General features: G+C 33.5%; 2 protein-coding genes across 2 annotated transcripts; both read left to right on the top strand.

The window, feature by feature from the left end:
- Positions 1-1,471: 1,471 nt before the first annotated feature.
- On the top strand, positions 1,472-9,228 carry LOC130935149 (dolichyl-diphosphooligosaccharide--protein glycosyltransferase subunit 2-like). The gene is made up of 20 exons (XM_057864729.1): positions 1,472-1,626; positions 1,765-1,912; positions 2,238-2,427; positions 2,545-2,634; positions 2,952-3,014; positions 3,191-3,257; positions 3,415-3,479; positions 3,905-3,959; positions 4,773-4,900; positions 4,981-5,096; positions 5,252-5,321; positions 5,947-6,051; positions 6,139-6,228; positions 6,331-6,479; positions 6,740-6,851; positions 6,934-7,017; positions 7,441-7,521; positions 7,604-7,831; positions 8,494-8,616; positions 8,762-9,228. Exons 1-20 carry the CDS (start codon positions 1,611-1,613, stop codon positions 8,876-8,878), a joined length of 2,097 nt encoding a protein of 698 aa, XP_057720712.1. The 5' UTR covers positions 1,472-1,610; the 3' UTR covers positions 8,879-9,228.
- Positions 9,229-10,772: 1,544 nt separating this feature from the next.
- Positions 10,773-15,953, top strand: LOC130935030 (mediator of RNA polymerase II transcription subunit 7a-like). Its single transcript, XM_057864572.1, has 6 exons — positions 10,773-11,003; positions 12,180-12,316; positions 13,117-13,186; positions 14,208-14,374; positions 14,467-14,540; positions 15,702-15,953. Exons 2-6 carry the CDS (start codon positions 12,182-12,184, stop codon positions 15,760-15,762), a joined length of 507 nt encoding a protein of 168 aa, XP_057720555.1. The 5' UTR covers positions 10,773-11,003; positions 12,180-12,181; the 3' UTR covers positions 15,763-15,953.
- The last annotated feature ends 352 nt before the right edge of the window (positions 15,954-16,305 follow it).

Below are 16,305 nucleotides of genomic sequence, written 5' to 3' on the forward strand. Positions count from 1 at the left end.
CTTTTTTTTAAATCAGATAATTGTCATTGATTGAAACTAATTAAATTATTGACAAGAGAAAAGGTAGGACTTTAAAACCAAAGGTAGAATTTTCCAATAAAACACTAAATTATAGCATCCTAAAACAGAAAGGAAAGACGTACTAGAAAACAACCCGAGCAAAAAAAAGGTTAGTGGTATTTGTTTCAAGAATTTTTTTAGTTATGAAGAATTGTCTACTCGTGCTTGTTTGTGGGTTTTAAAGTTTAATTTCTATGAATAATTTATTCACATGAAAAAGATATTGTTAAAATTTGAAATTTTTATTTCTATTTTAAAAAGTGGGTATTTGATATTCTCGTGTGAAAGAAATATAGAATACCATATAAAATTACTATATCTTTCAATTATTCTATTTTTTTCTAAGAGATTTTTATTTTATTAATATTAGGAATATTTTTGAAAATTTGAAATTATATAATAAAACAAATATATATAATTTATTCTTATGAATATTAAAAACAATTTCTAATAAGTTAGAGTAGTAAGCAAACAAATTTTCTTATTACAATGATAGAAATATTATTTTTTAGAATATATTTTTTAATTTTAAAAATGAAACATTTATCCTTTTGTTTTTCATGATATCTCGTCAAGAATTAATTTGATGTAAATTTAAATTTCATTTAAAAGTCTGTCGTTGATCAATACAGGACGAAATCCGTCTTTAAGAAAATAAATCCTACTCTAGTAAATATTTGCCAACCCGAGTGCTTGGAAATTTGCCTTCACAACCACATTATTTACCAAACTAAACTTGTTCAGGTGAGCTTAACTCGTGTTTAAAAATGTTGATCAACGCCTAGGCCGTGCTAAAATTTGGTATGTTTGAAAATTAATAAAAGATAGAATATATTTTTTCTCTAATATTTTTTAAAAAATAAAAAAAAAAATTAATATTTAATTTGTTGTAATATAACTTTTTGACATTTTAACTATGATTCAATTATACTCTATATATTAACATATGGTTGCCATGTGTTAATTATATGTTAGTGTAGAATTGCACATCATATATTACCTCACTTAAGACTTAAAGAGTATAACTAAAACATATTAAAATGTAAGGGATAAAATTAAAATCAAACATTAATAATAAAATTGAAATAACATTTAAACATTGAGGATAAAAATAACATTTTATACTCAGTAAATACTTTTCTAAAAAATATCAATAAAATAGTTTTATAGATAAAATCAAAACGAGTAATTTATTAAATAATTTTATCAAACTTTCATAAGATTAGCACTATATATTTGACAAACCAACATTATCCAACTTCTTGTTATTACAATCTGAAGTTTTGGTCTTCTTACCTTCTTATTAGAACAATCAATCTCCTACATCCTACAATATAGCATGCAATACTTGTATGAATATATAGTACTACTGGGGAGAGAATAGGCAATATAACATAAATCAAGGGACATTTCAGTCAAATCGAATTTCACGCCATTGACCCAAGTCTTTCTAGTAAAATCCAAGGCTCCAAGCTCAGCTGCACTGCGCTCTCACTCTCTTCCGACTCAAAGAAAGTCATCGCTGCGAAGAGTAACTAAGCAACGCTCTCATGTTGCTGCTTCCGCGTAAGATCCCTAACCTCATCGTTCTTGATCTCCGATTCCTAACATCAAACTCACCAAATTGCAAACCATAACCGTTAATCCTTTTTATTTGCTTAATTGTTTAGATTTCTTGTTGCATTGATTGGTTTGTTGCTGCAGGAATGTCTTCAAACCTAGCACGATCGTTGCTGCTTCTGCTTTTCGCATTTTCGATCTGCGATGCGGTCGCGCTTCCCGGCCCTATCTCCGATCGTCACCGTTCCGCTGCTTTGGAGCTCTTCGCCCCTCAGCATGGTTCATTTGCAAGGTCAATTAGTCCCTCGTTTCTCCTTTTCTTTTGTAGCTTAGGAAGCCACTCTGTTTGGATTGCTATATGCTTGGCCTTGGATTATTTCTAATTTCCATCCATATGTTTCGGAGTTGTTTAATTTAATGTAATTTTATTTTTTAGTTTGTTATATTTATTCCTCTTGTAATTGTTTCTGAAAAACTGAAATCCAACATTTTGGTCTGGGAACATGCTTGACACATCATAAGACAAATACTAGGCATTAGCTCATATGCGTTTGTTGAAATTATAGATGACTGTGTACAAGGCAACTGATTAGTATCTTATGGTTTGATAATATCAGTTTAGAAGAATCCTATGAGGCCCTTAGAATCTTTGAGATTCTTGCGGTTAGGGAGAAGCCTGATGTGAGGGCAACAACTTGTCCGAAAGTGTTGGAAAATCTTGTCTCATCCACCCCTCTGAAGGATTTGTTCTATGCCTTAAAAGTTAATGGCATATTAAAATGCAAGGTTAATGGGGACATTTTCAAGGTATTATTATTGTCTTGATTTAGTTCTGGTTATCATTGCTTTTGCAATGAAATTTCCGTTCACATGTTTTCTAGCATGTCTGAAAATTTGATGGTAGAATTTGTTTATTTTATAAAGGATATTGCTTCGAGACTTAAAGCTACTGTCAAGGATGCAAAGACTTTGGTTGACCTGTATTACTCAATAGGAAGTTTGCTTCTTATAAAGGTAACTATCTGGACTCAACCTAACTATGTTTGGTGAGCTATGTTACGTGAGTTTCTATTACATTTCTCTTGGGATACTGGTGTATTGCTGGAAATTTTTTCTTCTCTGTACTTGTGAATTGGGCTTTATTTCCTGTACATCCTGTATATATGCTGTAGCTGATGTATGCAGAAATTATTCTGAACCTTCAAATGTTATCCAAATATGCCCAAAGTTTCTTCTTTTATTTCTAAATACTGGATGCATGTCTCATTTGCAATGTGATATTGTGTTTCATTATTGTTCTCTCCTGCTAGTCACCCCTTTTTTGCATACAGGACCAGGCTTCTGATGTTGATGTGCTTCTTGCCGATGCTGATGGGACCTTCCACTCAATCAAGGTATGTTTCTATAACCTTTGGTAGAATATGCTTGTAGCAAGATTTTGCATCTTTATGGTGGTCTCTTTGGATGTTTTGATCCGAGAATTAATATATTTGTTTTACCATGAGTTGTATCAATTGTTGCTGCTGCAATGTCACATGTACAATGGTTTCGTATCCTGCATTACTTGCAGGCGCTAAGCCAAAGTGATGGAAAATGGCGCTATACTGATAAACCGGAATCTAGTACTTATGCTGCAGGTAATGCCTTATGCTCTTATGTTGGAATATGTTTTATTTTATTGTTTCTTTATATGCATAGTAGTTTCAGGTTTGTAACTAGAATTTTAATTCCATAAAACATTGCTGTTTACCTATTGTTAGTCAGTGATAATGTAAGCTATTCGTGTTTACACAGGATTGGCTCTAGAAGCACTAGCTGGAGTGATCACATTAGCGTCTTCTGAGATTGATCAGTCTAGGGTAAAGTTTTTGATCTGAAATTGGTTGCTTGGCTTGCTTCACAAACTTTAAAGCTTGTTAAATTGAAAGTATTTCCTACATTGAGTAGAAATTCATGTAGATGTAATTATTTCTGTTATTATAATGTTATGTAAGATTTCTCTCTAGAAATTTTTTCATTTTAATTACAACCTAATGATAAAGCACCAGCAAGGGACTGTCAAATAAAAATGAATTCAAGTGGTAGGGCAAAGTGAAAACTCCAACTGAAGTACTCCATTTTGGAAATTGCAATGTACTTTAATCTAATACTAAACTCGCCAGTGTTGTAATGTTATGAGAATTTATCTGTTTTGCTTTTGCTTTTATTATTTATCTTGCAAACGTATATTGCCTCGGCATCCTTGAACCTGTATCAATATCTTATATTAGCTCCATATTGTCAGGTCAATTTAGTGAAAAATGATATACTGAAGCTTTTTGACAGCATTGAAAAATATGGTATGTATAAGTTTGCTTTTCCCTTAATCTTGTTTAGATTTTGGAGGTAATTAATGCTCTTCTATAATTTTAGAATTCCCTACCCTGGATGTAGCAGCAATTGTGCCCTTTAGTAGAGTTTATTCTTTTGTAAATGCTAGATTTATATTATCTTCCATATCAGTGATTTTCGTTTTGGTTTCATTACATTTTGTTTCATTTTTGGTTCTCTGCTGCCCATCCCCCCCCCCCGCGTTCAGCGTAAATGTTGACTACATTGGGATTTGGGATTTATTATCCTCATTCTTTAATTTTTATGTCCTATACACGGTAAGATTTTTATGCTTTTAATTCTTAACAATATTGACTGTAAACCTGTATTTGATACTTTACATATTTTCTTAATGGTTTCATTTAGGTTACCCTTTTTTTTACCTGTTACATGCGACGGGAACTTGTTATTAATGATCACTGTTGATCAACTTAATGTCCTACTTCTATGAAGAGTTTTACACACAGACAGATTATTTACCTCTCCAGAATACTTGATTCTCGAGTCCCGTTTGTTGTGGCAGTCAAGTTGTATATCTCTCATAGGGTAGAGAATGGATAAAATTGTTTCATGTTTGTCTTGGTGCACTGCAGAACTGTGGAATACCATTTGACCTCAAATGATATAATTGGCTTGAAAACTCTTGTGCCACTTGCACACTGTTATGTTATGCCCATCCTCCCTAATAATTCTTCTGTCCAAAGACTTTGTATGTTAAATGGCTCTACTTTCTATTACATTCTTCGCCACAATAGTTTTTGATGAATGCATTAACACTTCAGATGATGGAACTTTTTATTTTGATGAGAAACTGGTTGGTGGACATGAGCATCAAGGTTCTATTTCCACAACTTCTTCAGTTGTTCGTGGGGTTTTCGCATTTGCTGCTGTAACTTCTGGAAAAATAAATGTATGTGGATTGTAAAGGACTACTCTCTAATTTTTAGTCTGTTAGAATTTTCTACTAACGTTTTGGCTTTGCACTTCCAGCTTCCAGGGGATAAAATATTGGGCTTAGCAAAATTTTTCCTGGGCATTGGAATCCCAGGAGATGCGAAGGACTTATTCAATCAAATAGAATCATTAGCTCTTCTAGAGAGCAACAGGCAAGTTGTTTTCCAAGAGCAACATATTGTTGTAAAGTGCAGCTTTACAGAGACATCTCTCCTTATTTCTTCTGTTTTGGTTCTTTGCTGATACACTGACCTCGTCAATATTCTATAAAAAATGTATATTTCTTAGCTTTCTTCTTGTGGTGCAGGATTTCCATTCCGTTGATATTGTCACTTCCTGCAAGTGTTTATTCATTATCTAATAAAGATCAACTCAAGGTATAAAGTTGAACTGTTCAAAGTCCCTTTTCGGGAAGTATCGTATCCAGTAGCTATTTGAAATTGGCACGAACAACTTTTGTTTCTGGCTTTCATTGGGTTTCTTTTCTAATGCTTAGACATGATACATGATAGGGCACAATGGGATCGTTTGATTCATATAGCCGACCCCATCTAGTGGGATAAGGCTTTGTTGTTGTTGTTGTTATTGTTGTTGTATAAAGGAGAAAATAGCCTGTAACCCTTTGGTGTATATGCATTTTGGGCCGTGAACATCCTGTAAGCCATCTTCTGCCACGATTCTGTTGTTGATGTGTCAAATCCATACGTAGGCTACTACTACTACTTTTCAGTGGTTTCATCTCCGATGAGTTCCTTATATTATTTAGGCTATGCTTTCCTCTGTGTCATTGCCCGTTTTTCTGATATGGAGCTTGGAACCTCCTCCTTCTGCCGTTTTCTCCTATTTGTTGCTTGTTGGTTTATATGCATGCTGTACAACATTTTCAACTTATGACTCGGTTATGTTAAATTATTTATCAACTTCATGATTGTATGGTGTTTCTACTTCTCATTTACTGTTGGAAAAAATGACAACTTTCTATTGTACTTTGAACTTAATCAGGTTAGGGTGAATACAGTGCTTGGTTCAGCTGCACCTCCTTTAACAGTTAAGCTTGTCCGGGCTTTCAGCACTGTTGCTAAAGATTCGGCTGTTATTCAGAACAAGGTGAGTGATGAGTCAATGATTTGTTTTCTCTGCGTTTGACTTCGCATTGTCTGAAACTTTGGATTTTGCTAAATTTGCATGATACAGGACCTCAAATATGACCAGAATAGCGGACATCATGTATTGGACGTTTTACCAGATGAAGTGGATGTGGGTATTTATGTGTTTGTTTTTGAGGTAATGCTGTTTGTTTGTTTACAGTTTAGTTTTCCTTTCAGTTGGATCAATGTGTATTTCTATTCTGCCTCACAATTAAATTAATTTGAGCCTATCTTATAGATGGTGCTTCATGATGCCGATGGAGAAAAAGTCTATGCTACCGGAGGCCAAATTCATGTGCCAATATATGTCACTGGCATTGTTAAAGTTAGCAATGCAGAAAGTGCAGTTCTGGACAATGATCTTGGAAGTATTGAAACCCAGAAGACGTAGGTTTCTATTTTGGATTTTTAAAAAGATTTATGCTGTTACATTTAGGATGTATGAGTATGCTGATGGTTGGTTGGTATGTCTAATTTTAATATGCTTGTCATGTTGTATTGTGTTTAATATAAACTTCCTTTTCTTTTTGTGATGTTAAGTCTAAACTTAATACATCTGAATTTAATCTGAGTTTTGAAATTTGATTTATAATTCTTTTGCATAAACTTTTTGTTGCTTCATTTTATACTCCCACTTTGCTATCCAGGCTAGATTTGGCTGGAAATGACATTGTTTCGCTCTCAGCTAACCACCTGCAAAAATTCCGTTTTTCTTTCCAATTGACAACCCCTCGTGGTCATGCATTTAAGCCTCATCAGGTTTGAGTTGTTGACTTAGACAGTTAGACCCTATTTAGTTTTACTTAAATGCTTTGTTCATTGAGGATTTATTGTTTTTCAGGCATTTCTCAAGTTGAAACATGAGACAAAGTATGAGCACATCTTTGTTGTTGGAAATGCTGGCAAGAAATTCGAGATTGTTCTTGTTAAGTATCTCTTATTACATATTGCATTTCATTACCTAGCTTCAGATGTCTCTTCTTCAGTACTCATTGAATTTGTTATAATTCATATTAGATAGATATTAACAGATGTTGAATTTCGATTATTTGTTCTTGTGCCCATCACTTTAAATTATAAAAACCCAATTGCATCATTGAGCAGAAAAGTTATGTGCTGGTTTTTATATAATGCACCTCCAATTTCTTCCAGTCGAGCTGGCTCATTTATCTATTAAGTACAAACTATGTGTAATTATAATATAAATTGGATGTCCTGACTGCTCTTGATGTGAGATATTTAATTGTTACACTTATGTTTTGGTGAAGGCTGCAGGAGTAATTTCATTCTCGTTTAACAGTACATCATGTTTAATGTTCTACTGATGTTTGTAATTTTGGCTTTTTAGGATTTTCTTGGCTTGGTGGAGAAATTTTACTATCTCTCTGGCAGATATGACATTGAGCTGACTGTTGGTGATGCTGTCATGGTATCTTGAAGTGTTTGCTCAGCTTAATTTCCCCTTTCCCAATTATATTGGCAATCTGAGAAAAAAATATGTATTGTTTCAGGAGAACTCTTTCTTACGGCCACTTGGCCATCTTGAATTAGATCTTCCAGAAGCACCTACTAGCAAGGCACCCCGTCTTCCTCCACTAGCTGTTGATCCATACACGAGATATGGGCCCAAAGCAGAGATAACCCACTTATTCAGGACTCCTGAAAAACGACCACCAACACAACTCTCTCTTATTTTCTTGAGTTTGACCCTTCTGCCCTTAATTGGCTTTTTGGTTGGGGTAAGTCTTATGTTTATCTTGAGTAGAGAGTGGTACACATGTATCTTTATCCCTTTCAATATTAATATGGTGATGATAATTGAAAAAAAAATATGGGAGGTGGAAAAGGAAAACGCAATAAAATTAGCTAGAAACTAGAAATGTTAGTTGTTTCTTCTGTTACCTTAATGCTAATATTTCAGTTTCCAATAATTTGAATTATATAAAGGGCATTTATTTTTAGGATAAAAACTTAAAAAAGAAATATATGGGATAAAAACTGAAGCCTGAAAGGCCTTCTTGTTTTCTTTATCAGTAGAAGGTTATCTTTTTACGCTCCTATAAAAAGAAAAGAACACAAAAATCCCCTTATGGTCACGAAAAACTAAAAACTCTTTGTATTTGATTACTTTTAACCTTGGGAGCATACTCCCACAGTGAAAAGATATAACTTCCGATTGGGAAATTGAGATGGTTTATAACAAGCATGAAGGGAAGTCTCTTCTCTGCTTAGAATAAAAGGTTATTGCAACTGTTAAGAGCACTATTGGCCAAAGTCATATCATTGATGGATAATAAATGAAAAGATTCAGCGTGATATTGGCCTATTGGGCTTCTGCAGAGATTAATCTATCTACTTGTATAGTTAGCATTTATCACACTCATTGTGGTATCATTTACAGCTATTGCGCTTGGGGGTAAACTTGAGGAACTTTCCTTCTTCAGCAGCACCTGCTACATATGCCATCCTGTTCCATCTTGGCATTGCCACGGTTCTGATTCTCTATGTACTTTTCTGGTTGAAGGTATGTTCACTCCTCAATGCTATTGAACAAGTTTCTGTCAGCTTATTCCAAGCAAAACAATGTTAAATTTCAATGTTCACCGACTATTACATTCCAACATTTTCTATACGAGACCACGAATTGACATTTGATGTTCATTATGCAGCTGGACTTGTTCACCACACTTAAAACAACAGCACTTCTTGGAGTTTTTCTGTTGTTTGTGGGACACAGAATCCTTTCGCATCTTGCTACCACATCAGCCAAGCTGAAATCTGCATAAGGAACATTGTGTATTTATAAAGAGAATGAAAAATATGAGTTTTCACTTGTAAAGATTGTACTAATCATTTTTGTAGGAACTATGTTGCATAATCTTACGTGAATTTTAGAGAGCTCAATTATATCAAAATAGAAAAGCATATTAAAAACATTCTACGGCTCGTAATCTTAGGCATAGTTCTACATAGGGTTTATAATTACAAGTTCTATGAAAAATGTAGTGATTTGCCGCGGTATGTTGAATTTTATGTCCATTTACCCCAATGACAGTATACTTCAAAAAAAGGAGGGGGAAGAAATATTAATCAGGGGTTGCCGTCATATAACTGTGCTAAGATAATTCTTTCTATAGATGTACCGAAACCTATCTCAATCTTGTTACATATGTTTTGGTCATTTGTGGCAACAGATTCATAGACCAAAAATCTTTTTCCCTGAAAAGACTGCAAATGAACCCAAATTTGTCTTTGCTCCGGTGATTATAAACTCGTGGTGGAAATTATATTGTATTTATATGAAATTGATAGTTGAAAACTGTTAGATAATTTGATGTGTTTGACTAAATTGTTATCTAATAAGTTTTAACTATTATATTCTCAAACATCCTACACAAAGTTCATGTAAACTCGAACACTGAAAGCTAAAGAATAGGAATTCTCTTGGTCAGACTATAATAATAATATCACACATTAGGTCAGACTAGCTATACTTTGTCCAAATCCAACTTGAAAGTGCACGGTATCAGGTGTTTGCAGTGCAGTTTGATTCGGTTATTTAAAAAAAATTATCTTAAAATTACGATTCGGTATTTTTGTCAAGATTATTCGAACCAAACAAAACCAATTATAATAATGACAGTTTTTGTCATATCTTGTGGAGTCTCTGTTTTTGTTTTTGTTTATTTTTTCTTCTTCCTTTCGAAAGCTTGATGTGATTTTGGAGTAAGAGCAATTTTTGCAGAAAGCACGATGGGGGTTTGAGATATTTTGAGAGAGATTTGAATTTCTCCAATTTCGAGGTTGAAGAAGGAACGTTGTTTCATAATAGAGGCGCGAATGAATGATAAACGTTTCGGAGGTTTGGGCTCGTGAATCACGCTTATTTAATGGGATTAGATTTTTTAATATTGGGCCAGCTTGGATAAAATTGGATGGAAAATTATATGAATGTATAGCCCAACTGAATTAATATATATTGCCTATAAATAACAATAGTTTCCTAACAAAATAATCACTCAATCTGAATTAAAATTAATTAATTGATAGGAATTATGATAAATTGTGTAATATTTAAATATTTAATTAAATTTAACGAATTAAAAAGTAAATAAAAGAACACTCACAAAAAATATACCACATCAATTTTGTCATTTAATACAAAAATTTAATTTTTATATAATAGAATAAATCTTCATATTATCTAATTAATCTGCTAGGTATCAAAGTATTACTGTATTAGACTATTAGGCTACATTTGGTTATAGAGACAAGACACTAAAACAGAGACAGAGATATAAAATCGTATTTAATAAGAGAGACATAGTTAGAGACAATGTGTTCAGAGACACTGAATTAGTATATTTTGTATCAATCCTAATAAAAAAGACACAAAAACACTTATAAAAAACACAATTTATTTTTTTTTTTATTATTCTCTTTAATTTTTTATTATTATATTTTTTTATCTCAAAATTTTTAAATAAAAAATAAAATTAAATTAAATTTTTGTAATTTATTCTAATTTATCACCAAATAAAATATAAATACACAAAATTTTGGTCTCAATATCTTGTCCTCCTTCAAGAAACAAACGCAGCCTTAGTCCCTCCAACCACTAGCCTGCCTCCCGCTTTCAGTCTTGTCCGCTGCCTGCCAGACTGCTTCTCATCCCCTTTGCCGTCTCCTCACTACCTCCGGGGGCTTCGCCAGTCACGATTCGCCGGCTTCACCACCTCCTCTATCTGCGACTCCTCACTCAGCCTCGCCTCCTTCGTGGCCAGAACTTTAGCCTCCTCTTCATCGGCTCCACGCCTCCACGACGTCGTTCAGACTCCAGATCCCCAGCCTCCATCGGCGCCGTCTCCGTCGAAGCCGCATCTGCCAGTCTCCGCCGTCTCCTCTGTCTCGGTGAGCTTCTGTTATTTTAAATATTTATTGTTGGATAAAATTCAAAAATATAAATCTGTAAATCTGATGATATGTATGAACTCTGGAAATTTTTGAACGTTTATTGTTGCATATACCTTGCGGCTAAAATATGTGTTTTGGAAACTTTAGACTTTAGATTTTTTGATAGATTAATTGTTGTTTGGAGTTGATTTTTTTAACATGTTCTATAACATTTTTTTTGGTGACACTTTAGATGCTTTAAGATGATTTCAAATGGCAAATAGGTCAAGTGAAGAGACACAAACTAATAGCGTTGCCCATAATGATAAATGAGAATGAGATTCAGATTATTTTTGTGTGACTCTTGTTTTATTTTAATTTATGTTTCGATGATATTCATGTTTCTATGAATTTTAAGTGTAGCATGCTATTGAGACACTAGTATAAACTAAATTCATGGAATAATTGGAAGCTGAAAATTCAGGTGCAGTTAACTTCACGTGAAGTTAATAGTTGAGAGCCGTTAAATGATTTGACTGATTTGACTAAATTTTCATTTAACGGCTCTCAGTTATCAACTTCACGTGAAGTTGACTGCACCTGAGTTTTCACTTAATTGGAATCATAGAAGTATAGCTATGAGGAAGTAAAACATTTAACTACTTTTTACGATGGGATACACTAACTAAATCCATAAGCAGTTTATCCGAGTCCGAGAAATTCCAAATTGTTTTTGTGCCAAGCATTACATATCAGTGACATATACAATAATTCTGGACAAACAATGGTTCAATGCAAAACCAAGTGAACCAAAGATGTGCAAGAAAATAATGGGAGGTTAATTAACAGAGTTGAGAATCGTTTTCTGCATGCTTTGCTTTGAAGCAGTGACATTTTCTCTCTCTTGATGAAGCAAGTGCACACTGCACATGTCAGGAAAATGGTGTTTAACTTTTCTCTTTATTTCATGATTGTTGGGTTGAAAATTGTCTACATGTCTTCCTCAATGCCACCCTGAACACCAAACTAGGTTTCCAACTTTCAATTGTTTCATGGCTGCACAGTTCCAGTTTCTATTCGTCAATTTCAAATAAATTTTAAATTATCATTTTGTTTATTTATTTCTGTGAATTATGTGATGCAAATTTGAAGTTGACATGCAAGTTTGATACTTTAGGATTGATTTTATTTTAGTTATGGCAAATGCAACATACCCGCCGCCCCCACCATATTATAGGCTCTACAAAGATTACTTGGAGGACCCTAAGTCTGCTCCAGAGCCTCCTCCTCCCATAGAAGGGACCTACATTTGTTTTGGGGGCACCTACACTGTAAGTGCTTTTGGCCTCTTTTCCCTGTGATTTGATAGCTTAATATGGCCTTGTTGGAATAAGCTATGTAATGATTGGAGCGTAAAATAGGCGTAAGTGGCTTTGACTAGGTACTTAATAGGGAGGTGATTATACTAGAATATTTAAATTTTAACTATCTGTTAAGGTTAGTTATTCTATCTGTAAAATGCTTTATGAGAAGAACCCTCAAATAAGTTGCTAGTTTTCATCTTCTTGTTTTGTTTATGAAAAGAAGTCCCAAGGAGCTTTTGTAGGCTTTGAAAGCTGTTACATTGACCTTATACAGGTCTGAGTTAGAGATATATTATATATCTAGCCACTTTGTTACTGAATTTTTGTTTTTCTGTTTGGCAGTCTTTTCTTATTACATGGGTATACTGAATTTCATTTTATTTTATTTTTGAAATATTTTCTTAGGGTAATGTCAATGTGTTGGGGGGGAGGTAGTGACCCGTAGGTAACTGGGTATCCTCAAATATCCACCGTTAGTCAGGTATCTATAAAAATATCTTTGAAATTTAAATAAATAAATTTTAATACCATAATCTATACATAAAGTAAACTAACAAATAATATAATATTATGTTTTATAGATAATAAATATAAATAGAAATCAACATTATTATATATACATATATATGCTATATACTATTTATAATATATATAATGAGAGCTGGGAGGAGTTTGGTGCACAAAATTTTTATGCTTTGATCTCCTTGGCATATGAACAACTTATCCTACATTTATTGACCTTATACTTTTTTTTTCTCCCCTCGTAGACTAGTGATGTTTTGCCAAGCTTGGAAGAACAAGGGGTGCGCCAACTCTATCCAAAGGGGGCTAATGTCGGTAGGCTACTTTTTACTATGCTATGTTCATGTTGCTTTGTTTTAGCTTAGGGGCTGATCTTTCGACTGTTATTAGTCTGATTACATTGACTGTGTTTGCATGGGAAAGTACTTGATTGGTCACAAAAGGAACTACGTGGCACATACCGGAAATGATGATAAATCTTTTATTGAACCAGACAATGTTGGTTAACTTTACTAAGAAGCCAACTTATAGTGGTAGTAGGGCAATTCAAAATACTATTTAGGCACTGGGAAACTATAACATACTCCCCTCACAATCAAGACTAGACGTTACGTTTTGTAAAGTTTTTAACTAGTCATCTGCAGACAACCCAATAATTAAGCAGGCCCAACTCCACTGCAAAATTTAGCTCATTGGAGGAGAGTTTCCAAAACACTTGTTAAGGCGATCTACAGACCAATGTGAGAATGAAACTTCAACAATGATGTAATTTTGTGATTGCTTCATGAATCATGAAGGCTTGTATTGTTTTGGACTTGTGCATTATTGCTTTTGCTGATTCATGCTTAGTAATTTAGATGTTAAGCTTGTTGATCAATTTCTTTGGGAGCCCGATGTTGGATATATGATTGTTGTTCTCTTACTAAATAGAAATCAGATTTACATCAATTGCATGGAAATTTACTGTAAGAAAGAGTAATTAATCACTGAGCCACTAACATTAGAGACAAGATCAATTACAATTTTGCAGTTTATACATGCACCTGGTTAAACGAGGGTAATGAGTCCTCTAGTTAGCGGTATGCATGTCACCAGGTCTACTGCTTTGATCTTATTTATTAAGTTGATTGAATTTTCATCATATATAACATAATCATCATGCAAATTTTTAAAGCTACTACATGCATCCACATTGTACAGTGAGTAATTTTAAGACGAGAAACGGTTCATGCTGCATTTTCTCTTCCATTATAAGTTGCCCCAGCATAATCAATGATAAGATTCTTTAAATCATCTTGTATTCCATATCATATTAAAAGATTATGATCTTGTATAGATTTCAAGAAGGAGCTGAGATCACTGAATGGAGAATTGCAGCTACACATTTTGGAGCTTGCAGATATTCTTATTGAGAGACCATCACAGTATGCAAGGAGAGTTGAAGAGATTTCAACTGTATTCAAAAACTTACATCACCTTTTAAATTCCTTGCGACCTCATCAGGTATATAATCTTCTAAGTATAAATATATGCGTGTTAACTGTCATGCTGCTGTTCCTTTTCTTTGTCATTAATTATGTTTGTTTACTCTGTAGGCAAGAGCAACATTAATTCATATTTTGGAACTTCAGATTGAGCGCCGTAAAGAAGCAGTGGAGGACATAAAGAAGTATGTATTACATTTTCTTGATATTCTTTTTAAATCGAATTGAAACCCTGGAACATATTCCTTTGTTCACCATGTTGAAATGACATTCTTCTTTCGTGTGGGCTCTCGTTCTTATGCAACATCACATGCCCTTGCATTTAGGCTTTAACAATTTAGTTGATTTTACCTCATGTGAGCTATCGTGTTCTCAATAATTTTGACCAGTTTACCCAAGTTAGTTCATTCATTGCTTGTACTTAATCCTTGCATTAGATGCTTCCTTCTAGTTGGTATCCATTGGTCAACAATCACATCCTCTTTTACCTCTCCTTTAGAATATCTTTGTAAACTATAAACTCAATAATGATACTTAAAACCCCCCTTTTATGTGTCAAAATTTAGACACCATCATCCCAGCCATTAATCATATATTGTGGGGCCATAAATTTAATCTCCATACAAGATTGATGGTTGAGATGTTGTCTAAACTTTGACACCAAAAAATAGGGTCAAGTATAATTGCTCCTAGAAATTTCTGGAATCGAATAATATTTCTCAATAAAGTCTAATTACAATTTCATTCATGGAAAGCAGCTTTTTATTAAAGTATTTTTGGATTCCTTTGATGGCATAAGTAGCTACCTTGCTAGTAGCCCATAATTTGTGATAGATCCCTTTACAGTTTGTGATCAGTTACTGCTGCATGGATAATAATTTAGCTAATAGAAACAATGAGAGATATTAACTGTCATTGCTGTGATGATTTCTGCTAAGGCCCCCTTTATTGTTTTTACATTCAGAATTCTTGACACGGTTTCCTATCGTATGAGACTGCTACTATTAAATTGTAGAAGACAATTCTAGACGTAACCTTGCGTTAAAAAAATGAAATTGCAGTGCCTTTGAAACTTGATCTAAAGTTAAACTGTGAATATTCTAAGATAGTTGCATTAAATTGATTGGGGAAACACAATTCACCAATTCACCTAATGGTTATTGTCTGAATTCTAAAGTAGTCCTTGGTACTTTGGTGTAACATTTAGGTTCTATAATGTAATACCCTTTTCTTAAAAATGTTTTTTTAAGATGGATTATGTAGTATAATTGCTAACACATGCCTCTGCTTGCTGTAAATGTTTGTCGTTGGTATTATTTTCTTTCTAACCATATGTTTCTTTTCAGGAGAAGAGAAGAGGCACGAAGATTACTTAACGAGTCCCTAGCAACACTTGATGATCAATAGGACATTTTTCTGCACTGAACCAAGTTAGTAAAGCTGATCCTATATGAGAAATTAGTGTATTTATACTTTTAGATTTTCTACTTTATACATGTGGTCTAGAATTGAACGCAATGCTTAACCCATGTGGTCTAATTAGTGTATTTTTCTAAACACGATTTTATTGTTTTTACTGCTATTTTTTTCTTCACACCCGTACTAATTCTACACGCTTCATTTTTCTTAATTGTATATTGAAACTTGTTGCTAAAACTACACATCTAATTAATGGTATATTGACACTTTGACAGTAGTTTAGTATGTTTATGGTGATTAATAATTCAATATGCTTTCCAACTTCGAAGTCAGGGCTAGAGAATTTTGAAGTTATAACTAGATATATGTTTTTGAATCGTGTTGAGATATATTTTTTTGAATTGTGTTTTCTTGCAAAACTTACACAAAAGAGTTAATAGTAAACATACTTTTTTTTAATCAAACTTTCACACAATAGTATTTTCTCTTTCTTTTGTCGGTTTAGCCAATTGTAAGACAGTGCCACTGATT

Source organism: Arachis stenosperma, chromosome 6, assembly GCF_014773155.1.
Source record: "Arachis stenosperma cultivar V10309 chromosome 6, arast.V10309.gnm1.PFL2, whole genome shotgun sequence".
Taxonomy (NCBI): domain Eukaryota; kingdom Viridiplantae; phylum Streptophyta; class Magnoliopsida; order Fabales; family Fabaceae; genus Arachis; species Arachis stenosperma.

What these genes read in the sequence shown, in the direction of transcription:
- LOC130935149 (XM_057864729.1), top strand. An exon ending in TAACTTCTGGAAAAATAAAT is followed by an intron (nt 4,901 to 4,980) that starts GTATGTGGATTG and finishes TTGCACTTCCAG; the next exon opens with CTTCCAGGGGATAAAATATT. An exon ending in CTAATAAAGATCAACTCAAG is followed by an intron (nt 5,322 to 5,946) that starts GTATAAAGTTGA and finishes GAACTTAATCAG; the next exon opens with GTTAGGGTGAATACAGTGCT.
- LOC130935030 (XM_057864572.1), top strand. Translation starts at nt 12,182, where the DNA reads ATGGCAAATGCAACATACCCGCCGCCCCCACCATATTATAGGCTCTAC. An exon ending in GTTTTGGGGGCACCTACACT is followed by an intron (nt 12,317 to 13,116) that starts GTAAGTGCTTTT and finishes CTCCCCTCGTAG; the next exon opens with ACTAGTGATGTTTTGCCAAG. An exon ending in TCCAAAGGGGGCTAATGTCG is followed by an intron (nt 13,187 to 14,207) that starts GTAGGCTACTTT and finishes GATCTTGTATAG; the next exon opens with ATTTCAAGAAGGAGCTGAGA.